The sequence below is a fragment of the Scardinius erythrophthalmus genome (assembly GCF_964197995.2).
Source record: "Scardinius erythrophthalmus genome assembly, chromosome: 12".
Lineage (NCBI taxonomy): Eukaryota > Metazoa > Chordata > Actinopteri > Cypriniformes > Leuciscidae > Scardinius > Scardinius erythrophthalmus.
In genome coordinates, this window is record NC_138232.1 from 34,427,717 (window position 1) to 34,453,368 (window position 25,652).

General features: G+C 38.0%; 2 protein-coding genes across 6 annotated transcripts; one reads left to right on the forward strand and one right to left on the reverse strand.

Moving 5' to 3' along the window:
- Positions 1-676: 676 nt before the first annotated feature.
- Positions 677-5,204, reverse strand: LOC308700216 (cytohesin-interacting protein). 2 transcript variants are annotated; one of them, XM_081381703.1, is made up of 8 exons: positions 5,024-5,204; positions 4,779-4,819; positions 4,589-4,643; positions 4,326-4,428; positions 4,147-4,237; positions 2,979-3,045; positions 2,675-2,741; positions 677-1,211 (listed from the first exon to the last, which is right to left on the reverse strand). In XM_081381703.1, exons 1-8 carry the CDS (start codon positions 5,198-5,200, stop codon positions 1,150-1,152), a joined length of 663 nt encoding a protein of 220 aa, XP_081237829.1. In that variant the 5' UTR covers positions 5,201-5,204; the 3' UTR covers positions 677-1,149. The 2 variants fall into 2 exon arrangements, with proteins under 2 accessions (XP_081237829.1, XP_081237828.1); XM_081381702.1 differs by having other exon boundaries at positions 691-1,211; positions 2,691-2,741.
- Positions 5,205-8,709: 3,505 nt separating this feature from the next.
- Positions 8,710-18,609, forward strand: cUnh7orf57 (chromosome Un C7orf57 homolog). Of its 4 annotated transcripts, none has more exons than XM_081381704.1 (8): positions 8,710-8,800; positions 9,293-9,378; positions 9,764-9,943; positions 10,217-10,310; positions 10,645-10,771; positions 11,585-11,661; positions 11,804-11,907; positions 17,651-18,609. In XM_081381704.1, the coding sequence occupies exons 2-8, from the start codon at positions 9,309-9,311 to the stop codon at positions 17,701-17,703; spliced, it is 705 nt and encodes a 234-aa protein (XP_081237830.1). In that variant the 5' UTR covers positions 8,710-8,800; positions 9,293-9,308; the 3' UTR covers positions 17,704-18,609. The 4 variants fall into 4 exon arrangements, with proteins under 4 accessions (XP_081237830.1, XP_081237831.1, XP_081237833.1 ...); XM_081381705.1 differs by having other exon boundaries at positions 8,713-8,800; positions 9,293-9,366; XM_081381707.1 differs by having other exon boundaries at positions 8,718-8,800; positions 9,293-9,366; positions 9,764-9,829.
- The last annotated feature ends 7,043 nt before the right edge of the window (positions 18,610-25,652 follow it).

Below are 25,652 nucleotides of genomic sequence, written 5' to 3' on the forward strand. Positions count from 1 at the left end.
TGTTGTCTAACACACATGTAAAGTACATGTGACGAAGTGACATTAAAGTATTTTAGTTTAGCATAATTGCTTGTCAGTAGCCTACATCCATCAGTACACTTTAACCATATTGTCTAGTAATTATGAAATTACATAATATACAGTTAAGTGGATTAAGAAATTCTCTAAAGCTAACTTCAATCACTTTAAACTAATATGTTTTCATTTAATTGAAAACGAGGCTATTATCTAATGAATCTGCAAAATCTTACATGCGTTTTTTTGTACATCAGTTTGGTTGACATTTATACAATTGCCATCCAATATTGTAAAGATGTTGCAACAACTTCTACAAAGTCTTTAAAGAAGCCAAAAATGGGGTCTCAGAGAGGTCGAAAATAGAATAAGGCATCAGTCAGTCATTCTACTTTCAGTTAAGTCTTATAAAAGTGATGAGAATGCTATTTTTGTTTTCTTTGATAAAGAATGAACCATCACTGACGTGTCATTTCCTGCCAGGCATAAGATCTTTGTGGTGAGTAAGAATTGCATATGGTATTTTACCACTGAGAGAGATGATATCTGGGAAACCTATGATCAGCAGAAGCAAACAGCAGACAACTCAACTTATGTAAACCACATTCAGCAAGATTAAGTGTACTGTGTGTGGGAAACAGCCTAAGAAGAACCAGCTTGTGCTACACCAAAACTCCAGTTACAAAAGTTTATTAGAGGCGTTCTATAAATATAAAAATGAAAAAATATATTAAAACACTTTGTATATGAATACATAAAACATTTAGACAAAATATATTAGATAAAAAAACAGTACAGTAAATTAAATAAATTTACAATAAAAATTACTGCTGCTTAATAGTGCAAAATACACAAATACAGTATAGATAATACAGAAATGCACTATAATTAAAATAAATAGTTAAATAATTCCATCTTATACATCAATATTTAAGTTAACATTTCATGCTAAATATCATGGTTTCGATCCTGTCTTAACAGGGTCTCTTTGACCTTATGGCCATAAGTCTTGTAACTTTAAAATGGTTTAGGAGTAGAAGGTGCTACTTTACTTAAGTGTTTACTTTCAGCCCTACTCTAATGCACAGGCATGCATTTTTCAAGTGAAGCCCACAACCTTGATTAGGGTTGCTGTCAGCAAAGGCTAGCAGAAGATTCTGTAAGGGCATATGGCTTCTGGATGTTCTCCATGGCACCTGAAAACAAAGGAAGACATTGTTTTAATCTACTGGCACACTAAAGCGTTTGTGTGAGCATAAAAGAAGATAACTCAAATGAACAAAAATTTAACTGAAAGTATTTAATTTAGTATAATTTTCTAATGTGTTCCTACAAATTATTATTATTTATTATAAATCATGCTATTCTATGTAGTAATATTTTTTAATTTATGTAATTCCTGTAAGTTCTGACCTGATCCTTAAAAAATTACGGTTGATGAAGGCATTCTGAATTACGGAAGTTTTTATTAAAAATGTAAACATGTTCACACGGATCCGCAAAACGACTGAAAACGCTGTATTCTCCTGCCAGGCCAGTAGTTGGCGATGTCACTTTGTAAAGAAACGCTAGGTACCTATAGACTGAACACATAATATGCATGCAAATGACGTCACAGAGTTCACAAATTTGCATTTTTGTAGTTTATATTGAGACGATAATTGTATAGTTTTTAAATATGTGCACTTTGAAACACGTTTTCAAAAGTTCGTTTTTTCAGGCGCCCAAAACGGCGAAAAAAGGGACATAAAATGTTTGCGTTTTTAGTTGAAAAGGGTGTTGTGTAAATGGCCCCTTGTTTTCTTTGTCATCGTTTGCTTTAGCTCTAGTTACTCATCTGTTGTCATGGTTTCTAATTAGTACCTCACCTTTTCCCTGTTCCATTGATTATCTTCCCTCTGTGTATTTATCCCTCAGTTCACCTCTGTTCATAGTCTCGTGTTAATGTTAAATGGATTGTGTTTGTAAGATTTTTCTCTGTTTATTAAAGACTTGTTTTATTGTCCATTCTGTGTCACGCATTGTCTTTCATATTACGCTACAGCCAACCTGTGATAGGAAGCTTGTTTCCACCATGGAGTAAAAGAAATATATAAAGGTCAATGTGACTTTTTATCTCAGAATTTATATCTCGCAATTCAAACTGTATAACTCGAAACTGCAAGTATATATCTCAAAATTCTGAGAAAATAAGTCGGAGATAAGATAAAAACCCGCAGTTTCGATTTTTTCTTGCAATTGCAAGTTTATATCTCACAATTCAGATTTTTTTCCCAGAATTGAGAGACATAAACTCTCATGTCTGAGAAAAAAGTCAGAATTTTGAAATATAAACATGTATTTTTCCGCAGTAGAAACAAGCTTCTATATATGCAGTTGTTACCACATGAAACACATTTAAAATGACCTGACAGAACATTTTTTCACAGTGTAGACTAACTGAAGTTTCACTTTAGAACAGTGATAAGAGTCGTCAGCAAAGTATCTTCCTGTCAATTTCTATAAGCACACACACACACTCCCCACATGGCATGAGCGCACACACACAGATGCTTTTGATGATATCTTGAGGGCAGACCGTGGCTTTATGGGGAAATGATGCGTTTCTCTTGTGGGTAGTGTATGCCCACATCTCTCACAAACAAACATATTAACACACCTCCAATTAGACGCACTTCCTCTGTGATGAGTGTCTGAAGCTCCTCGCGTTTCTCTGTAAACTGTCGCTGTTGTGTGGTGTAAATGTGAGGGGGAAACACAGAGAAAGAAAGAAAAAAAGTGTTAAGCAAGAGGAAACCAACTTTGTTCACGATTCACACAGTTCCCCAATACAACATAATTACGGTAAATAACTATTGATACGCAAGTTACGCAAAACAGAGTCAGGACAAGAATGATTATGAAGTGTTATAAAAATGCACTTATGTTATTAAGAAACGTTCAATATTTTTGAAGAAAATCACCTGCAGAAGATGAAGCTTGCCAAGCAATTGTCTCTGCTTTTCTGTAGCACCTCTGATAATCTCCATCCTACAGTCCACAAAAGAAGACATAAAGATTATATTCAGATCAAGAGGCATTTACAATGAAAACTAGGGTTACTAGGTTTTAAATTCTTCACAGGGAATATTAAAGTCACCATGAAATCAAATGGAATATTGCCATATTTATTATTAATATGTATTATAAATATGCGCATTTATTTTTTATTTTTATTCATGTGCCTTTGTAATCTTTCATCAAAATAACTTCCCCTCCTGACATCTCTTCTCTGATGAAGTGTTTACTGGTGCGAAGGCTACAGTTTTTCTTGTCTGATCTGACGTTTCGTTCTGATATGTCACAATATGAAAGAAAAGACTATCACAACTTCTGTTTCATTCCGACTTTAAGTAATAACAATACAACTTCTACTATTCATTTAATCACTACTGCTTTGGATTGTGCCATTATATACCCACTCACACACATTCTATCATAGTAGCAGCTTTTGTTTCAGAACGAATACAAATATTGTGATATTGTAAAAACATTGTAATAAAATCCTGTTAAATTTAATGTAAAACTATTTAACAAAATATAAACTACAATAGCTAAATAAAAATTATACAAATAATTTTACATCAAAGGATAAATTAATATATATATATATATATATATATATATATATATATATATATATATACAATTATTTTAACAATGTTTTAATTACTGTAGAGGTATGTACATGTACTGATCTCTTAAACCTACATCAACTTTATTTAAATCAAATTTAAATCTATGTAGATTTTAACCATAAATTATGGTAATTCATACTTTTTTACACTGCACAGGTTAATTAAGTGAACCGATTAACAGGTTTTACTGTACATTACATTTAATCATTTAGCAGATGCTTTTATCCAATTGAGGAGAGCAACAGAAGCAATCAAACCAACCAACAATAGGGCAAAATTATTTATAATCAACATATCCCTGCTACATATGCAAGTGCTGTGACTAGTCCCAGTTAGTCTGGCACAGTATACAGCAGCATTTTTACAGTCTTTTTACATAAAAAAAAGTGTATTTAACTTTTATTTAAGGTTTAACATATCAGATTGTACCAAAGTCAATAGTGTTTAGTCTTACATTAAGAAGGAGGACGTCTGAACCAGATCCTTGATCTGCTGCTGAGTGAATCCAGCAATACACACACTGTTGACTGTGATAATAACATCACCTGTGATGAGAGACAAAGAGATTTTAGCAATGAGTTAGTATGAATGACATTGGTTCTTTACAGAACGTGGGCAGATGTTTTGACTCACCTGTCATTAACCCACTACTCTCTGCGAGACTGTTCTCCTTCACCCAACACACACCTGAGCCCAAATCCTGCTCAGCGCTGATGCTTCTCTCAACACTGCCTGTCTATGGACAGGGAATAAAGATCCAATCAATTCATCATCCAGAATCCAATTATCCTCTGACAGATAATAAGCCCTCAGGCAGGCATGTAATGCTTGAATGAATGGAGAAAAAAGGATGAGAAGAGAGAGAGGGATAGAAGGTGGGCGGGTAATAAGGTTACCTGGATGTCAAACCCAAAAGTTTCGTTTTCTTTTCTTCTTAAAACAACAGTTTTCCTGTTAACCAAGAGAGAGACATGAGTAAGAAAGACGCAGAGATAAACAGTCCAAATCTGAGTTGTGCATGTGGGTTGAATTTGTGTAGGCTACTTAAGATGTTAATATATATATTTGTTTTGTTTTTGTTTTTACCGTATGCACTGCTCCGTTGTCTTGTCTTGGGACTGTAGAACCTAAAAAAATACACCACAATAGGTCATTATTAACATTCATATCTAAAGTCATTTAGATACTAGATTAAAATATAATTTAGCCTATATAATAATAATATAATTAAATATCAATTATAAAATAATTATTAGAATCGTAGAATCAACATTTAAAAAATAAAGTCAATGAGAAATAAAAAAATAAATAAAAAATGAGTAGTCACTTACGTTTCTTTTACGACTTTTTTCATCTTTGCTCTTGGTTGGTTGTTTATAATCACTAGTGTTCTTCTGTGTTTTGTGTCCAGTGTTCAACAGGTTGTTTGTCGCGCAGCTGCTTTTCCCCAGCAGTTTTCTTATGTATTGAACAGACGCTGTCATCTTTAGAGTGTGTGTTGCTGACATCTCTGCTTCTGAACGTCACTCCTGACTCCTCTGGCTTTTACCCGCGCCTCTGAACGGATGTCACGTGACAACAGTAAAGTCCCCGGTCGGGGCTTCACTACAGACTTTTGAATTTACTGTAAGTTTGTCAGCGCACAATTATGGAGAATCGTGTTTAAAATCACCTTCGCGACTTGTTTAAAACAAACTAAACGGCTGCTTTAACAAGGTCAATTTAAAATCCATTAATCAAATGATAAATCTGAAACTGAAAACTAAACAATTGAATTTATTTATTTTAATTTTGGCACGTTTTGCGTACACTTACTATTTAAATAATTTATTTAAAATTGACAGATAATGTCTTCCATACATTGAAACAGAAATAGAGAGTTAATAAACATGACCAACAGATTTAAATTTTCAAATAAATAACTTAGCTAAATGCGGCTTAATTTATTAATTAATGACTACGGTTTTAAACTGCCGTCAACAAACAAACAAAAAAAAATAGATTTTTTTAAATAATAAAGTATGAAAAAAAAAAACATTATATCAGCCAAATCTCTACTTCTCAATAATATTACATGTTATGTCATGTGTTTTTCACTTGAAGATTGTTTCCCTGATAGCACTACAGGTAGAAATGGGGGAAATGTCATTAGAAATGAGAAGGATACAGTTATCACTGAATTATTGGGCTAATTTACAAGGCCATCGTCAAGAGCATCCAACACAAGACACTTAAAAGCCCTTTTGGGAAAAAGAGAGGAGGAAAACGAAAAGCTTCGGATGGACAGTACAGAAAGCAACAGAACTTAAAGTTAATTAGTTCAAAGTTAGTCCAACTATACCGCTACCAGTAATAAAACCTTGGTTACTTTCTGACGCCACGGTAGATTTTACATTGTTAGAAAAGAAAAACAAGGATAAGGAATGTAATTCATGTAATGTGCTGCAGACATATATTAATGAGTACCACAGCTATGTTCAGATCTACACACGCAGAGAGTATAAGGTTGCTTAGAGTTGTTTGTTCAGACTCAAGTTCATCATTGGCTAGCTTACAATACAGTCATTCGGAAAGTAGACCAGACATTTTAATAGAAATACAGCAAACATTATACAGAATTCAAATGATGGGACTTACAGTGATTTTTATGGGTACCTGCAAATATTGGTATCCAAGCAGGGGCGGCTGGCCAATAGAGGGCGCTAGGGCGCCGCCCCCCCATGAGCCAGACCACAGTTTATGAGCCACACTCATTAAATAAATAAGTAAATATATACATAAATCATACATACAAATTGTCAGTATTTGTGTGTTTGAGATATTAAATACACCCAGTATATGTGAAAAATATGATAGAAATTCAAAATATCTGCTTTTTCAACACGTCTCCTCCACCTGCGTGCACGTCGATCAGCTCTGGGGCGCTGGAGAGAGGCGCCCCAGAGAGGCGGGTCTGTGGATCAGTTTAGCCAATTGCTGATTTAAGTTTGACATGTTTGACATAAACTGTAGCCAATCAGCGAGCTCAAATCTAGTCAGCTATGGGCGCTTCTGTTTAGCGCCCAAAGCTGCGCGAGCCCGAGCCGAGGCACGCCCATCTCTATCAGACAGCTGTCTATCGGGCTAGCTAGCTGGATGCGTCATGCTAATGCCTTGTTTTGCTTTCCGTGATTACTTTTTAAAACAACAGCGATAGATCCAGCATGGACAGTTACCGGAGCGAGGGACCTGTCTGAGAAAGTAACTACTGTTTTAATTAAATTTCAAATGCAAATGGAAAGTTTGAGCAATTTGTTTTTTTTTTTTTTGTGTAAGAATGCCTCAGCCTTGTAATATGGCATTAAATAATTACTGACTTTTTGACAGAGCACTGGTATCGTGCAGTTTGTGTTAATACTAATGATTATTTGTAATATTATTATTATTCGCTTTACAAAGATATGTAAAGGCAGTGGTTCTCAAACTGGGTTTGTGGTGGTTCTCAAACCGTGAGGTGACAGAAGGTGGTGCGGGAACAAAATGCTGAATTTTGCCGTTCCTTTAATACTACCTCATCTTAAAATACGATTTAAACTGAGCATGCATTTCTCTCAGGTTAAATGCTGTAAATACATGACATCCGATCAAATTACCTCATCTTTTGCGGTCAAAACTGTCTGCATTTAAGCAGCGTGTAGTGGGCTGTTATATGACAGGTCTCGTGCAGATTGCTGCCTCGGCAAATCGCGCTATACTGCCATTCTCGACCATGTGCGTTAGCGATTGCAAATGTCACATTGATTTTATACAACAGTTCAACAAACGAAATATTAATATTAAGTGATGTTCATTTTCAACACAGTTGTCATTATTTTTACAATAAAATAATAGCTCCAGAGCCACAGCAGAACTGCAGCACACAGCAGTGTTTGAGAACGAATCTGCGACTTTGAACGAATCATTAGAGTCAATGATTCAATGATTAATTCATAAATACTACCACTTGCTTCATTTCTGAATGACTCGATGACTCACCACCTACTGGCGGTTTTAATTTAATATTTAAAAGCATCACTTCGTTTTTACCATCATTCCATATTTATCTATTTAACTTTTTTTTAAAGCATTATTTATTTTATAAAGGTATGTGTAAAGGTAAAAATGCACTTGAAAAAATCGATTTAAGGGGGCAAATATTGTCCCTTGGTGTGACGAGTGTGGGTACGCAGAAGGACATTAAGCCTCTTGGGGTACAACTCTAAAAAGTTTGAGAACCACTGGGAGTGGGTTAAGGAATAGAACAAAATAAACATCAAACACAATACACATACCAAGGGCAGAAAGTAGGCCTAATAGCCTACTCCCATGGTTTGAATATGACACAGCCCCACCTAAGATATTTTTCACCAGCCGCCACTGCCAAGTAAGTGAAATGGCAGATAAGTCAGTAAAAGAAGCCATAGAGAGCAACGACATTAACTTAAGTGTAAGTATAAGAATGAAATCAAGAGTATTATTAAGGAAAGGTTGAAGGTAAGGTGGCAAAAACAATGGGATATGGAGAAGAAAGGTTGATGGTTTTACAGAATTCAAAGGAAAGTGGGAGAGATGAGAGATGAAAGGTGAGATATTAATATCAAGGATGAGATTTGGACATACAAGACTAAACAGTACACTTTATAAAATTGGTAAACATGATACAGGAAGGCGTGAATTTTGTGGGCAAGGAGAAACTGTGGAACATGTTATGCTATACTGTCAGAAATACGAGCCTGAAAGAAGGATTCTAATGCAAAATCTAGAAAAAATAAAAGATATTTTACTAAATAACTCGGGAAATGAATGTTATAGTTTTATTTTTCAGTATCTTAGAATAACTCATTTGTGGGAGAGGATATAAAAATGTCATTTTGATCCACGCTCCATACCAGTCGGTGTCAGTAATACACCATTTTGTTGTTTGTCAACCGCAAATAAAATCTCAAAGAAGTAGAAGAAGAAGAAGAAGATTGCTTCCCATCCAGTAGGTGGCAGGAGAGGCGCCTCAGTCCCGGTTCAGAGCGCATTTCAGTCATATGAAGAAGAGAAATCTAGGCGTCCCCCTTCTGCGTGCTGCTAGTTAACACGACGTAAGCTTTGTCTTTTCCACGTCCTTTTAATAGCCTCAGCTAAATAATAACGATGTAATTTAATATTTAAACATTGCTCTACATTTGGTTTTTATCCGTGATGTCTGTAATTTCTGTTTTTAAAATCTGCGCATATTATTGGTGTCTTGTATAGATGATGCGTATGGTGGTCCTGATGCTGCTTTTGTTACTAGGCGACCAGGTTGACTCGCGAGCTAACTAATAAACAAGAATAGTCCTAAGGGAACTCACTAAAATAACCACAGTGTTTAAAAACGTAATCAGTAGTCGCCGCGTTTATTCGCTTTGGTAAGTTAGGTTGCCGCCGATATACGGCTGTCTACGCAACGGAGCAATGGGCTGCGCTCAATATGTCGAGATGACTCTGACAGTATTTCGCAGTTTAATTGGATGATTTAAGAACGGATTAAATGAGAACATTCTATTTAGAATCAATGTTAAGCACTAAATTTACTCTTTCTGCAATTGCAGTGCTATCTAACAACCGATGACTACCAAGACACCAGACATGGATGCCGAACCCAACTATCGCCGGACAAAACCGGGTAATGGCCCTTGTGAGCAACAATTTATACCGTTATTTTTTTTATTTTTTTTTTTTCTACAGACCACTGTAGGCTACATTACTGTCACATAATACATATAAATATTGTATAACATTGAAGAAAAAAAAAAAAATAGTAGAGGCTGCTCACTGCAGAGCCATGGGTGGAGCTCCCCCTCTCTGGATGTAATTTTGGCGTAAAATGGATGGTGCTAGAAGGTCCAGCCACACCCTAACCTTACCCATAACTCTATCCGTCCGGCCATTAGATCCACATAGGTGGAGCTGGACTAGGTCAAACTCAACCCATGACGTCCAGAGAGCTGGAGCCGGATGCCATTTGGCTCTGCAATGAGCACCACTTGAATAATTGAACAAATGTTATAATTTCATTTTAGGTGTTAGATCAACTCAACATGAAGCTTCAAATGGAGCTTCTTCTGGACCCTCTTCACAGATTCCAGGTTTGTCTCAGACTGCCGACGTCACTCCTGAGGAAAAAACTAAAGGACGGCGTGTAGGAATTCAGGCCTCTGACTCGGATTATGTTAAACTTGCAAAACAAGGAGGACAGAAGGGTAAATGTGTCTCACCTGTATAGATTTTATTTTTATATTTGTCTTTAACTTTGCTGTGATTCACTACATGTTCAGAATAGCGTAGTAGTGTAGTATTTATGTACAGAACGACTACTGCTTTTACAAAAATGAACACAACGTGATAGTGACAAATTTGACTGAAACATACTAAGCAGTGTGTTACCGACTGATTTGATTCAATAGCAGTTGATTTGATTGACTTTGAAAGATGCCTATAATTATGGCCCTGCTAATCTTTCAATTATTCTGCAGGTTTGCTGTGGCACGATGATCCTGTGGAATCAAAACCTAACAGTACCTACAAACCTTCTAATTGGTTCTCTGGCTTACCCGATAATCAAGACAGGTGAGAATTTGCAAGCCCAATAAGGTGCTGTTTTGTACATAATTTTGGTTCGACGAAGGATCCAAGATTATAAGACACCATCTCAATTTATTACAACTCATTGGCCTGGAGAAAGAAGCTATGCATGTGTCAATTAGATCTGGTATTTAAGGCATGGCATGTTCAAGCAATTCAAGAATATTCTAGTCCGTATTAATAGGGTGACATGGAGGACTTGCATTCTTCTCTCAGAAGAAATACAGGGGTTTGTAGAGACATAAAAGGGTAAACCCCAATCCATCCAATCCATGGTGGTATAAAACTGGGGTTCAATCTTTTGATCTTATGCTTGCAGAGGAGATAATGCAACTACCCCTGACGGAATCAGCAAGAGTGAGTCTAAAGGGGCCTTACAGCAACTGGACCCCCCATTTGGAACTGATAACTGTTCAGCCTGGGACAGGGATTCTGGTAATGACAAGGTGAATGGATGAGCACAGACCGTAAAAGCCATCGTGTATTTGAACCTTCCATTCTTCCTCCAGCCGTCATATTATAACAATTTTTCAATTGCCATCTTGCCATCTTTTTATTTTATTTTTTTGCCACGCAAAATAAGTTTCTGCAAAAACTGGGGTCCAATCATTTTGTTTTCCTTTGTTGTGATTTTGCTTTTTACTTTCTTGACTGGTTGACAAATGCACAGACCATGTTCTCTCACAGGAAAACAGGAGTTTTGCAAATTACCTTTTGTGTTTTCATGGTGAATTTTTATTACAATTTGATAAAATTGCATGCTATGTGGCTACTCAGTTGGGAACACTAAATACTGTAAATATTTGAGAATCATTATTTAAAATCATTTGCTTTTCATTACAGTTGCCTACTATAAAAGCAAATAGTTTTAAGGATTAAGGTTACTAAACAAAAAGACTTTCCATGGCAAAAACCAGTTTGACATATTTAACTATACAGAACTGGTTCTTTCAGAATGCTGACTCAAATGACTGTTGAAATGGCTCTGTACCCTGTAACATTAGATCTGCGGTTCTCACTCCATGCCCTTTCATGTTCATCATATACACAGGAAACTGAATCATCTTATTGCATTATTATTCTTCATTCATGCTTCTTTCTTTTTATTAATGATGTTCTGTATCTGTGAGTTTCCTTTTTTATTGCTGGTTGGAATTATTAATTGTGAATTAATCACTTGTTATACTTTTCATCGGCAGTGTTTTATATCATTATATTAAATTGCGAATTAATATAAAAAATCTAATGTCCTCACACAGAATGTCAACAATGCCACATCGGAGATGCAGAAACTCTCCCTACAAGATATTGACGAGGCCAACAAGTTCAAAAAGACGTATGTGTCTCTCTTTTAAAAACAAAACAAAAACAAAACATTTTTAGCCCCTACATTATTTTCCAAATGCACTTTAATAAATATAAACTCTTGAAATGTTTTCAGTCTATGTTAGTATTTGATAATTGTTTCTACACTGCAGTTCCCATGATAAGAAGAAAACAGCTCCAGTCAGCATGTCCAAACTTTTAAGCTTTGGTTATGCCCAGGATGAGGATAAATCTCCCAATGATGATGATGCTTCAAGTGAGTCTTCCTGTTTTTTTTATTATTATATCATGAGTAGTTTGAGTTTTGCATTGTGTGAACCACAATTACAGAAGGAGGCAGCTGCAGTGCTGCTTGGTATGAAATGCTTAAAGGTGCAGTAAGCATTTTTTTCAAACACTGTTGATATTTTAAATCGATACCCAAACAAACACACCCCTACCCAAAAGAAACACACACCTCCCTTCATTGCTCCACCTCAAAATAACAAACATGCTATGTAACACAGGCAACGACTAACAGCCGGCACATCACACAGCTTTCGCAAGTATGGATAAATCAGTTGTGATTCAACAACAGCAGCAGCAAATCATGGTTTTGTGAAACCGCAAAACCAATGTTACTTATCGAGCAGAAACAAAGCAACCTCAGCTTCAGTTCCCTTTCAAGAGTGGTCACTTCAACATTGTGTTGCTCAGCTACGTTGTTGGAAACCTTATAGGATAACGCCAGTGAATTAACTGGCCAATTGTCGCAACTATGCAAATACTGACGAGCCTTCGGGCAGTATAAAATGCAGAGGGGGAGAATGACGTCAGAATCTTTTCCTTTACGCTGCCATCGTTAAAGACGATGAAGAAATTTCTTGACTTCTTCACTGCATCCGATAGCTACTTTTTGCAGGATTTTGCATCGCCTGCCTGGGCCTGGCCCACGCTGAGCCCGCTTTCTTGGAATCCAGCTGCGTGCACTGCGCTGACCTGCTGGTGCGCGTTTTGAGATCCAGAAGGGATATTGCTTGTGGCATTACGGGGGCGAGGCCCCTGCCGTCGTCCTCTGCTGTCGCTCCATTCCCCAGTCCATTTCTCAGACGAGAGCCGGAGAACTTTCTCCGACTTTGTCTCATTCGGCTCTGGCAGAGACTCCATGTCCCTCTCGGTGTTGAAGAAAGACTGGGCAGCGTAGGAGCCGGAGCGCTCCGACACAGAAGGCCCCATAGACCTTCAGGAGACCAGAGGAGCTTGTCAGGGTTCTTGGGAAAGGCGGTTATGGAGCTGGACCTCGCCTAGAGCGCTCCCCAGTCAGCGCGCGTCCATGCCTCTTCATAGGCCTCCTTTGCCCACTTGGACGGGGCGGAAGCCCACGGCTACATGTGCATGCCCCCCGTCGGGGAGACCATCGCCATGCATCTGTGCACTTTCCTGACCACGCTGGGCGCGGATCTCAGCCTGCCGTCCAAATCGTGCTGACTGACAGCTCACGTTGCTGATAAGGCCTACGCATCCGCTGGCGAAGCAGCGTCTGCGCTGCACTCTATGGCTGTGCTGCAGGTCTTCCAGGCCAAGCTCCTGCAGTCCCTGGACAGCGGCAACGTGGACGCAGACTAGGGTTGGGTATCGTTTCATTTTTAGCGATTCCGATTCCAATTCCGATTCTGCTTATCGAATCCGGTTCTTATCGATTCTTGTTTCCGATTCCAATATTTTTTGGAGGGAGAAAAAAAAGGGCAAATACTTGAAGAAAAAATATTTCTACCTTTTATTCTTGCCAATTCTAAGCAATAACCAATAAAATGGCTAAAGTGAAAGGAGTCTCTTCATATAAATGTGTTGATTAGCCTACATTATTACTCCAGCAGTGTGGCAAAAAATCAACTGTTTTTTTTTTTTTCATTTAATTATTTATTGAATTAGACTTGAGAGATTCGGTCAAAAACGGCGAATCATTCATTCACTAAACAAGTATTTATGAGACACTGAATTAATAGTGTTTGTATTAATTATTCAAACTATTTTTAAAAAAAATAGACTATTAGACTAATGATTTTAAGCCACATAGATTCCTGAATTAGGGACCGTTCACATATGGAAAAGCACGGCCGCGCCGCTTTCTCCTTCTTTCCACAAGCGCTTGCGCTCCCGTGGCGTCTGTCGTTGCTATGCAACCCAACCATTCACTAGCTACTAGATATATTTATGGAGATGAGAAATAAAAACCCGCCCTGTTCAGATATGATCAGCTGTTCAGCCGAGCGTTTGATGTTACAGAAAGGTCGGTTGGTTTTTGTCACTTGACCTGCGCACCACTTGCGCCATTCTGAAAAGTTGAGATTTTCATCTCGATGAGGCATAGGCGCGCGCGCCTGCAAAAACGAGTGCCACGCACCGTATGCTCGTCGCGCCCACGGCCCATGACGCTTCTATTATGAACGTGCTTGCCGCGCGCCTACATTTGAAATAACGGATAGTCAGGAATCGATAAGAGGAATCGAAATGCGTGCGTCTTATCGAATACCCGGTTTTTGGGAATTTGTTACCGGTTCTAAAATGGAACCGGTTCTTGATACCCAACCCTAACGCAGACGCCATGAAAGATATGCGCACGGAAACGGACTTTGTGCTCATGGCAACAAAGCGCTCCTCCCAAGCCATTGGCCGTTCTATGCGCTTCATGATGTTCCTTCACCGGCACCTATGGTTAACCCTAGCTGCCCTTAAGGACTTGGACCATAAAGCGCTCCTCAACGCTCCAATCACTCCCTCTAGCCTCTTCAGTGACGTGCAAAAGCCACGGTGCTCGTTCCAGCCACCGTCGAGTTCCCGCTCTTCATTGGCACCCCTCTGCGCCCAGGACCTAGCGCTGGTTTTGAAGGTTCTCTCTCTACCCCGTTCGAGCACTTGGATTCTATTGCTCTTAGGGAGCTCTCTCTCAAAACTGCTCTGCTTCTTGCCCTTGCTTCGGCTAAGCGCATTGGAGATTTGCAGGCTCTCGGTGAATGCCGATTGTATTCGTTTTGTACCCGGTGACTGTTGTGTCACTCTCTGGCCGAGACCGGGCTTCGTGCCTAAATCTCTTTCTACTCCCTTTAAGGCGCAAGTCATTTCTCTACCCGCTTTGTCTTCCGAGTCGTCAACCTCGCATGACTCTGACGCTCAGGGCACTGTTTGCCCTATAAGGGCTTTGCAGAGTTATTTAGAGTTATTGCTTTGTTGCATGTCGTCTTTGGCAATGGCTTTCGGTTAGTGAATAACCTCACTTATTTCAGGGTTATTGCTAAATAACTGCTTCTGGGCTCAGTCTGTTACCGCTTTAGCTGTTGACGCTGTGCATTTCTATGTGCATACTTATGTGTGCTCACTGTTGTTGTGTCTGCCCTGTATTCAGTGCAGCCTGTTCACTATTCATCTATTCACTATTGGTAGTCCCTGAGCTGGCATTTCATTGGCTTAGCTCCACCTACCAGCTCTGAGCACTCCTAGCAGCGTCACCATTGGTTTAGCTATATGCTTTTGTACTCTGTGATTGGTGTAAACTTAGCCCTGTTCTTCGCCCCTCTCACGGTGGGATTGAACACGGTTCCCACAGTGTAGCTGGGCTACGCAATGTCGAAAGGGAACGTATCCTATTACTGTTGTAACCTCGGTTCCCTGAGATACGAGAACGAGACATTGCGTAAGCCGCCGTGCTCGCCGGCTGTGCAAGCGTTCAGTCTTTGATTTTGACGTCATTGTCGCCTCTCTGCATTTTATACAACCCGAAGGCTCGTCAGTGTTTGCATAGTGGCGACAATTGGCCAGTTAATTCACTGGCGTTATCCCATAAGGTTTCAGGATTTCTATGAAGGGGAAGGGTTCCCACAGCATAGCTGTGCTAAGCAATGTCTCGTTCTCATCTCTCGGGGAACTAAGGTAACAACAGAAACCGGAGACATTTTCAGGCCTTCCTGCTCTCTAACGTCTCTCCAGCACTAGTCTCAGCTTCAGACGCCCACTGACCGTTGTCTTAACGTCTGATTGTTTAAGGCCCACAAAATGGGAAAATCTTTGGGAGTTTCGAAGTTGACATCTGATTGGTTCAATTCTACAGAATTTCCGGGAGATGTGTGTGTGCGTTCTTTAATAATCTACCTGAAAACAAAGCAGTCGGGACGCCAAACCAGAGATGGCCTTTTTATTCTGAGATATGAGGGTCCGTGCGTCTACCATTGAAGAAACCGTAACGGCTAACTTGGATCACGTGTGCTTTGATAACCAATCACATTACAGCCTTGATGTCATTGAATTTCGTTCAGAGTTGTGCGACAGTCAATCACTGTTTGCGGATACCATAGAAATGAATTAGTGAAATTTAAATTTAAATGAAGTGCCGTAAAGGAATCATACCGGTTTCGCAATTTTCCGTAACTTCTATTATAAAATAGCATTTTTTTCCAGTGTAAACTCAAAAAATAGATCAATCCAAAACGAATTGACATCCATTTAAAAAAAAAAAAAACAGCCTCTTGTCTCCTTCCTTGCATACGCAGCGTTAGCGGGCATTACACTTTTTTCGGCTAAGGCTTTGGCCAAACGCATTTCCATTACAGATTTGAGCAAAACTTTGGCGATATTTTCTAAATGTCGATAAAAAAGCTATTGCAAAATGACGGCGCTTCCATTAACCGATATTATGCGACTAAAACGTCCTATTTTTTTTTCTCTCACGATAAGTCATTCCAAAAATCATGGCAACGGATGTTGGTAGGTTTATGTATATCCTAGCCACCGCACTAGCCATTATATTTAATCGAAGGAGACGTAGGAGTGTTATCCATGCATTAATGGCAAGGAAAGCGGCACATATGAGGTGTTTCTCTCTCCTATCTGCTTTGAGGTCTTGATAAATTGTTGCATTTTTTTAGTTTAGAATCCAGTATTCCTGTGATACTTTTGTCTTTTATGAGTTTAATAAAGAACTCCGTCTCGTCTTCTGTCCAAACATACCGTGCCTTCTTTAAAGAATAATCGAGTTTTACGTACGCCAGGTGACCTGAAAATGCGAAAAAAGTGCTTACATTGCAGTTTTGCGAAATATTCCTTTTTTGAATTGCCTGAAAAACCACCTCATGCGAGCGTAAAAATTTGTTTGCGATCTATGGGAGTTTTAGCTAAATTGACTTGTTTCCAGCGGGCATATTTTTAATTCGCAATTTCATTTTGCGCAGTTTGAAGGGTAATGGAAACGCGGCTTGTAAAACTGTGACAATGAACACTTATCAGGATCAACTAAACGCTGGATTTTCAAAAGTATGTGAAGTTTGCGGTGCCATTGTTGCAGTAAACTTGCAGTCCAACATTCCTGAATGAATAATATATTAGATGCACACCGGTCTGTTATCATAGCTACATTAACTTTACGTTTTAATGCCCCTAAACATGACACGGGACAAAACAAACTGTAATTGGTTGCTTTACCTGTTGGTTAATTAGACGATCCTCTTGGGCGGTCCTTAGCCAATGAATGCTGTGATGGAGTCCAGACCTTCTGTTGTCAGTCTGAAGGTCTGGTTACGCAAGACTACTCCAGCACTGGAAAGCTTTTCCATAATTAACGCGGGTCCTAGCTCTTGCCCTTCTTCTTCCAATTATATTCCTCTGACGTTTTCCTCCTTGGTAATATCTCAGCCATCTCTCTTTCTCAGTCTTTCTACAAATGTCCGTCTTTCTCACTCTCTCTCCTCCCCATCATGAGCCCCCTACTGCTGATTGGCTGAAAGAGTGTTGTGGTACGCGGCCTGATTGATCCGATCCACTATGTACAAACACAATATATATATATATATATATATATATATATATATATATATTTCAGTATACACAAAGAAAATACTCACAAAATTGGTTGTTTGGGTGTTGATTTAAATTTTCAACCGCATTTTCAATAATTGCTTACTGCACCTTTAATGCATGTCAAATTATGTATGTAATTGAAAAATTAATTTGTGTGCATTTTGATATTTTAGGCATTACCTCTGAGCAGACAAGCACCATTGCACCAGAGGATGAATTGGAATAAAAGACAATGCCCCCCAAAACCCTTCTTCAAGAATTGTTGTTCTCTTGTATCCAATAGCTCCTTTGCATCAAACACCTGCTCTCTGCTTAAAGCAAAAACACTATTTTTCTTCATTGACTAGTTTGTGTCAGGCTCACATATATATATGGTGCTTGTGATCTGTATAACTAACCCTAGAAGGAAGGAATATTTGTGAAGTCCCTAAATGAAAACTACAGGTTATGTGCACTACAAAATACATCTTAGATGCATTGAGCATTGATGCCAAGGTAGAGCTGATTTTCATATTCATTTTTCACTTATACATAAATGCTCATGTCATGGCGCAATAATGTGCCAAAACCTTAGAACACTGAAGATAACACACACATTTAAACAGATAGTACGTACTTATGCCACGTTAGACAGCTCTTTCTCACCTCACATTGTCAATGAACATGACAAAATGCGTAAGCTGCAAACATACATTATTACTTCAGCAAATCTCTGGTTTGAACACTTTTGAGTACTGTTATGGTCTAATAGTTTACTAATTGAGTACAAGAAGGCCATCTTACCATGAATTATTACATACAAGTAAGGATATGCCCTTTGAGAACAGGAAGGGGGTTTAGGGAGTTTGTGATTGTGAATGTCTGTTATTAGTATTAATGTGTTGGTAAATAATAATCTCAGATTCAGTTGTTTTGGTGTTAAATGCTGTATAAGTTATGTTTACACTTGCTGTTCATGCCTATAAATGATAACTAAATAAAATTGCATGTGCATGAAATGCTTGCTGTTTGTGGTCATTGTTTTATAGGTCAGCCCCACAGGATGAATGGACTGTTATCCTTATAAGTTTTTACTTGTTTAATACATTTCCGTAAAAATTAATAAAAAAAGACATGCACTTAATGTTCAAAACTTGGTAAGTATTTTTTTTTTTGAGAAGTATTATGCTCACTCAATACTGCATTTAATTGATTAAAAATGCAATAAAAACAGTAATATTGTGAAATATTAATACAATTTAAAATAACATTTCTATTTTAATATATTTTAAGGTTTCCTGTGATGGAAAAGCTTATTTTTCAGCAGCCATTACTACAGTTTTCAATGTCACAGAAATCATTCTAATATGCTGATTAGTACATGCACAATAAAGACCTATTATCAATGTTGTAAAAAAAGTTGTGCTGCTTACTATTTTTGTGTAGACCATGATGGATTTTCTTTTTTCTGGATTCTTTGATAAATAAAAAGTTCAAAAGAACAGCATTTATTTACAATAATCTTTTCAATCTTTTAAACATCATAAATGTCTTTACTATCACTGAAGAAAAGAATATAATCCCGAGGGGATGAGAAACAGGAGTTTTTGACTTAAAGATGTTAAATTTTCAAAAATGAAAACAAGCAGGAGTAGTTAAATCAAGGAACGTTGCAGTAAAGGCTTCAGGTTAGTTTCCAGGTAGCGGTGACTTATACTGGATATGACAGGCCAACTTAATCATCATATCACCTTTGACTGGGGCATTTAACTTTCAGGATCTGCAATTAATCTATTCTGCAAGTCAAATGGATGTTATGCATCTGCTAAAAGCCACATGCGGACATTGTTAGAAGCTGAACAGGTTGTACTGCTCTTTTGAGCTGAAGAGCTGTGCCTTTTATACAGAAAAAAATTCACATAAACCCCTCTGTGGATGAATTTGTTTGCTAATTATTTTATATTTTGACTGCATAACACTGGTATCCACTGGTATTCTTTCGGATGGATTGGATTGGACCTTTAATGCAAGGTATGGACAGTGGGCTGAGGTACTTGAGAATCACTAATAGTCCCACATGGTTCATAGCAGCCCTGGTTGTTGAACATCGGCTGGCTTCTAACAGGTCCAAGACTCAATATGTGTGACTGGTTGGCAGAACATGAGAGGAGGCTAAAGGATGAGCCGAGGTCCAAAAACTTGATGGGTAAAGCAGAAGGTGAGGTGAACTGAGCTCAAAAAGGCTTTGGTACTCCATCTGGCAGAACGGGTATTTTGCTTACTCTGCATCTCTTAAAACAGTTATGTAATGTGTGGTTTATTTATATTATTTATTGTTGTTGTTTTTTTTTTTTCTTGTTGTTGTGCCATTTGTGTTAATTATAATAAAACGAATTGCGAAACCTTTGTTTTCTTAATTATTTACAGATAACTCTTTATAATATACAATTTGATTGTGAACATTATCATCTGACAGAAGCAGTTAGATCACTCCCAATGGGAGATGCCCTTTTATCCACACGATGGCAATGTTGCCTAATGTTCATTTTGAAAAAGCCTTTAGAAAACGTTTTTTTTTTTTTATCATCCTACAAAATATTTATGATGCGCTGGCTAGTCTTCGCCAAAGTTATGTGGACTTTGTTTAACCCGAATACTTTTGAAATCCGACCAACAGAAGACTAAATAAATATATCAAAGCTGTTCAAAGTAACGAATTTGTGGGCGTTAATGCGCACCACGAGCAGATGGTCACTCATGTGACCGTTCAGGGATTGTTGTTTTCGCTCTGTAACCGTATTTTTCAGTTTACTTCGATGGGAACTCCATTTTTTTTAATCAACTCCTGTTCGACTACATGGCAACACATTCAAATGCCCTGAAACAGCATCTCTCTATGTGGAGCGTCTACGTCACGCGCTCTGACCCTCTTGCCCAGCGCGCGAGACCCAGCCGGAGCCGCCCGTTCATCTATCGCGTGAAAACACCTTTGGAAAGAATGTCATCCTATGATTCTTTTACAAATGGATTTATCGGTGTCCGTGAATAATTTGCATTTCGGCGGTTTTGCGGTAAGTCCTGGCGATTTCGCGCAGCTCCAATGGAGCGTTGCTAACATCTGGCGCGCGCTGGCGGCGGGAATTCATCGTTGCTTTATCGCTATATCTCGTGAATCTCTCATTCAGTCAAATTCAAAACTGAGCTGTAATAGACGCTGTGGTTAGTGCACAAGCCGAGAAACTGTTCTCTTTTCTGTCGATGCCTGCTTTAAAGCTCATTCCATCTGTCTTTCTTCGTTGCAGTGATTAACTATGCAGAAAATATGCATTTGTACTATAGTTATGCTTACATAAATGGACTGATGGCCTTGTTCAATGCATAAAGCTGAATAACTTGATCAGGTGTAGTGTCGCGTCCACCTTTAATGGAGATACCTACACCTCCCATCATCATCTCTGGTCCATCTTCTGACCCTGCATGGCGCATTTAGTCCATATGTTCATCACCTTCTTAACCTGGGCAATGCATTGCATGTTGCATTAGTTAGTTGCGTTAATTATAATCCTTGATGACATGTGTTATGGCACCCTACAGCCCAGTATCCCACAGCCTTCACTGTGAGGTAGGCTGGTCTCCATTATGACTGGTAGATGCTGTCACTGGGACTGAGGCTGGACCACCTTTTAGCCACTTTTCCTTATGCATAATTGAGTATCCCTCTCTGTCCTTGCTCTCAACTACTGCTCTAATAATTGGAGCTCGACAGAATCCAGAAGAATTCTGTGGTTGTTTGGACTGTAATGACAGTGTGGAATGGATGCAGTTTCAGCTGCCTCATCATATTGACCAGAGTTTAGATTGAATGCAGGCTTGCTGCTGCGCACCATCATGTAATTGCTGCTGTGCGGTGATTTGCTTTGAGCAGTCCACAATTACAGTATGTAAAGATTGCAGGGACAATGCAACATGATGCAGTAAGACGTGGTCCTCAGAGACTGAGCTGCATGTCTTTACACTGCATTGGCATGTTATGTGGTCTGAAGAAGCATCCCAGGCACTTGTGTGTGTGTATGTGCATTTATAATGGCCAAGGCCAAGTTTTGCTATTCATTAGAAGTGATGGTATGACCTCTCTGACAGACCTATGTGGTGATAGTGGTACTACACAATGTCAGATGATTCCTATAAGTAACAGTTTATTACTGTTTCTCGGTCATCGCGGCTAATAGGATGGTTTGCTTGTTTCCTCTCTTCCCTTCTCCTCTGTATTTAAACCCTGTGCTCTGACTGACAGCAGCATCTTGGTAAATCCAGTGTGGAGGTGGGTGGGGATTTTAAGGACTTCTAAAGTGGATTTTGGATTTTATTTTTGTAAATGCCAGCACAGTGGGCTACTGCCATTTATGAAGTTTATCAGCTTTAAATGATTGGATTATGTATGTATGCGTGTGTTTTGCACATTAGTGATGGCAAGACCGATTCAATTCCGTGAACCGGTTCTTCTCCTGACGGTTCGTTTCAACGAACCAGTTAAAAAAGAACAATTCCGTGGCTCTTTTACATGTGCAATGACATCACTCTACATATTTAAAAACTTGTATTATAATACTAATATAAGTTGCATGCACTATAAACCAATGGTCCTCAACCAGGGGCCTCAACAACCTTCCAAGGGGGCCTCAAGATGACTTAAAATTATTTAAAATAAGACAAAACAAGCATTAAAATGAGCTAAAACAACTAAAAACAAGATATGTTTTCGTTATTTTATATTTTAAAAAAATTATATAAAGGATGTAAATCTTTCAAATTACGCCAAGCTGTTAAATATTTTATTGGGTAGAAATTGTGAGTTGGGCTGGGCGATATGGCAAAAAAACAAACAAAAAAACACTATCAAGATATATATTTTTTTCGCTAATTATTACGATAAATATCTTTCAAAGTTTAAAGGCAGATTTTTGCCCCTGAGTGAAAGTTGTAGAAACCAAACAGTTAATTGTGGTTTAATCATCAAAACAAAAACGAGAAACGCTCGTCAAACCGGTGAACATTTCACAAATTAACGTTATATGTTTTGTCTCTTTAGAAATGCACATTTGACAGTATCTTGAGTTGGGGACGCAGATGTAAATTATGTTCATTAACAAAAACAGAAGCATCTATAAAAATGTTAACAACCTCATTTTTATAGGTCCAAATTTGTATACTATAATTTTGCTCTAAGCTCACACAGTGTGTTTTGCTGATAAATGGACTTACTGTTCAAACGAGCAGCTCTGTTTCGTTCCGCTTTTATTGCGTGCAATTTAATGTTTCATGGTAGCGCTTATCAGTGCCTGTAGGTTTAATTAGTTTGTTTTCAAGCTGTTCTTTGGTCCAAGAACCGGTCTAGTAACAGCCACCTAATGTATCCTGACTTTAAGGGTGTACTCACACTAGGTGATCTGAACCGTGCCCGAGCACATTTGACCCCCAAAGCCTATAGTGTGATCGCTCCGTACCATGCCCGGGAATGGTTCGCTTTTGTGTGTGCTACTGTCATCATTACGACAGCAAACATCTTCTATTACTACTTGGACAATACACTTTTCAATTAATTAAATTAAAGCGAGTATATAAACGTGTTTATAACAGGTCTGGTGGTTCTCACTGTATTGATGAACAGGAATTGTAATTTGTAGTTAAAGTCCCCCTGTATAGTCAATCATTTTATTCCTTAAAACTCATCTTTGATCTCCAAAATGACATATTTAAAAGTGTTCATGTCTTCATGTCTTAAAATAGCTTGAATGTAACTCTACATCCTTGCCTCATTTAGTATATGTGGTTCTATGAATATGCAAATTAGCCCCACCTCCACTCACTCACTCCAGGTCAAAGATCCACCCGCTGACGATCACACGTTGACCTGATTGGTTATAAGGTAGTTTGTGACGTCAGAGACACCAGAGATTTCACCAGAGACCACGTTTTTGAGACTGTCTTTGGTTCACCGCAGTTTAAAGGAGAAAATACTCATCAATGGTGTTGACTTATGAATTTGCACATGATTTGTCTTAAAGCATATTAAAAACACCACATAGACACATAAATTAAAAGCTTGATTTTCACCACAGGGGGACTTTAAGTCTAATGAATAATATGACAGGCCTACATTGACAGTAGGATCATTGCGTAAAATGCGTACTTCTAATTCTAAATCTTGAGACCTTCACTTGCAGTTTTTAATAATTAAAAAATATCAGAAACAAATATCTGTAGTTTACGCGTTTTATTCGATAATTGCCATTAACATCACACCAGGAGATCCTCTGTATCCTCGGAAAACTTTGACAGTGGAAGACAATGGAAACATTACTGTTATTTTTTTTTACTGTCAAGTTTTTACATACAAATATTTATTAATTTGAACTAATTAAGTTTTCAATGAATCAGTTTATTAAATTATTCAAGTCAAATCTATTTCTATAACACATTTAAAAGCAACAGAGTTGCACCAAACTGCTGTACAATAAAACGTTGAGCATATAAAAGGGAAGCGGTAAAGAAAAACATGCAGCTTTTAAAATATAAACACATTAAACACAATACAATCTCATCAATGACTCATCTTGAACAAATTGGTTGAGTGAATGATTCAATGACATTCACTTCTCGGCTTGCATTGCGTTGCGACGTACACTGTGTGCATCTTTTCCACGAATAGTACGTTTTCAAGGCAACATCTCAAGTTGAAAATTTTTTTTGAAACTTTTGAAAACCCAAAAGAACACAAGAACGCAACGCATCCCAACACAAGAACGCATCCCAAGAGTGCCCACAAACACATAAAGAATGATTGGGCTCAGGTGAACTCTTAACGACTAGTCAATTTTGAAATGTGTAGTTTTTGCGCTTCTAATCTTATGTTAGATCTAATCTCATTCCGTCTAATCTTAGTACTCGAGAACATCCTATCAATAGGCCACTCTTCAAAATATCACTTTATGTTATTTGCATGATCTGCTTTGACATAAAAATGCAGGTAGACCAAGCTGAAAAATTGGCTGTTCTTGTTCTTGTTCGTTTTATCTAGCATCCAGGAAGAAGAAAATAAGTGCATCTGCTGATCATACTATTTTTTTGCTGTTGGTTGGGGGAGGGTACTGGAAAGGGAACAGGTTGTCTTGTCGTGCTGTTGCATGCTGGGATGCTGGAACACACGTTGGAATACATCCCTTGTTGCCCTGCCGTAATGCTGCCAAGAACTCCAGGCTTTCTTTGCCAGTCTAAAAAAAGTGCAATGGACAGAGATTTCCATGCAGTTTTCTTATACACCATAAACATGAAATTAAAAGTGTCCCTGGCCTGTTTGCTTGCTTTATGTATGTTCCTGGTCCTTGTGCATGATTCACCAGTGCACATTATTCCAAAGAAATAAAGTTTGTCTGCATAATATTTCATCAAATTGTACATGATGATTCTTGAGGATGAACTTGACCTTCAGCTTCTACATCTCTGTCAAAAAGCCTCATTAAAAGTGGATGCAGCTTGCAGCATGCATTTCACAATTAAATTAATTCCCAGTAGATAACATCAAGTCCTGCCACATTAAAGAAGTAAAATGTGTATGATTACTGTGTTATGTTGACTTCAAGGAAGTCACCTTCACTTATATATCAGCTAGGTCAATTACTATACCAAAATTTGGTATGGGTATCTGCATCGTTCTAGTGTCAGTCCCACAAAGTACTGACTCTTTCACGTTTTCTGTTTTGAAATATTTTTAATGCATTTTGATTACATATTGTCTCAAATATACTCTTTAATTTGTATATGTTTATATATATTTAATTTAAATGTAATATTTATTTAAAATAACTGTTTTATCTATTTTAATACATTTTAAAATGTAATTTAAATTTTTAGCAGCCATTTACTCCAGTCTTCAGTGTCACGTGATCCTTTAGAAATCATTCAAATGTGCTGATTTGGTGCTTAAGAAACATTTCCTATGATTATTAATGTTAAAAACAGTTGTGCTGCTTAATATTGTTGTAAATATCATGACACGTGCTTTTTTCAGGATTCTTTGATAACAAGAATTTATTTACCTTTTGTAATATTATAAATCTCTTTACTGTCACTTTTAATTTGATAGTGTATCAGTGATGGTAATAGCTGTGTGTTTGTGTGTTCATGTGTGTAGGGGGA

What these genes read in the sequence shown, in the direction of transcription:
- cUnh7orf57 (XM_081381704.1), top strand. Translation starts at nt 9,309, where the DNA reads ATGACTACCAAGACACCAGACATGGATGCCGAACCCAACTATCGCCGG. An exon ending in AAAACCGGGTAATGGCCCTT is followed by an intron (nt 9,379 to 9,763) that starts GTGAGCAACAAT and finishes ATTTCATTTTAG; the next exon opens with GTGTTAGATCAACTCAACAT. An exon ending in AAAACAAGGAGGACAGAAGG is followed by an intron (nt 9,944 to 10,216) that starts GTAAATGTGTCT and finishes ATTATTCTGCAG; the next exon opens with GTTTGCTGTGGCACGATGAT.
- LOC308700216 (XM_081381702.1), bottom strand. Translation starts at nt 5,200, where the DNA reads ATGTCAGCAACACACACTCTAAAGATGACAGCGTCTGTTCAATACATA. An exon ending in GAGTAGTGGGTTAATGACAG is followed by an intron (nt 4,238 to 4,325) that starts GTGAGTCAAAAC and finishes CTCTCATCACAG; the next exon opens with GTGATGTTATTATCACAGTC. An exon ending in GCAAGCTTCATCTTCTGCAG is followed by an intron (nt 2,742 to 2,978) that starts GTGATTTTCTTC and finishes ACCACACAACAG; the next exon opens with CGACAGTTTACAGAGAAACG.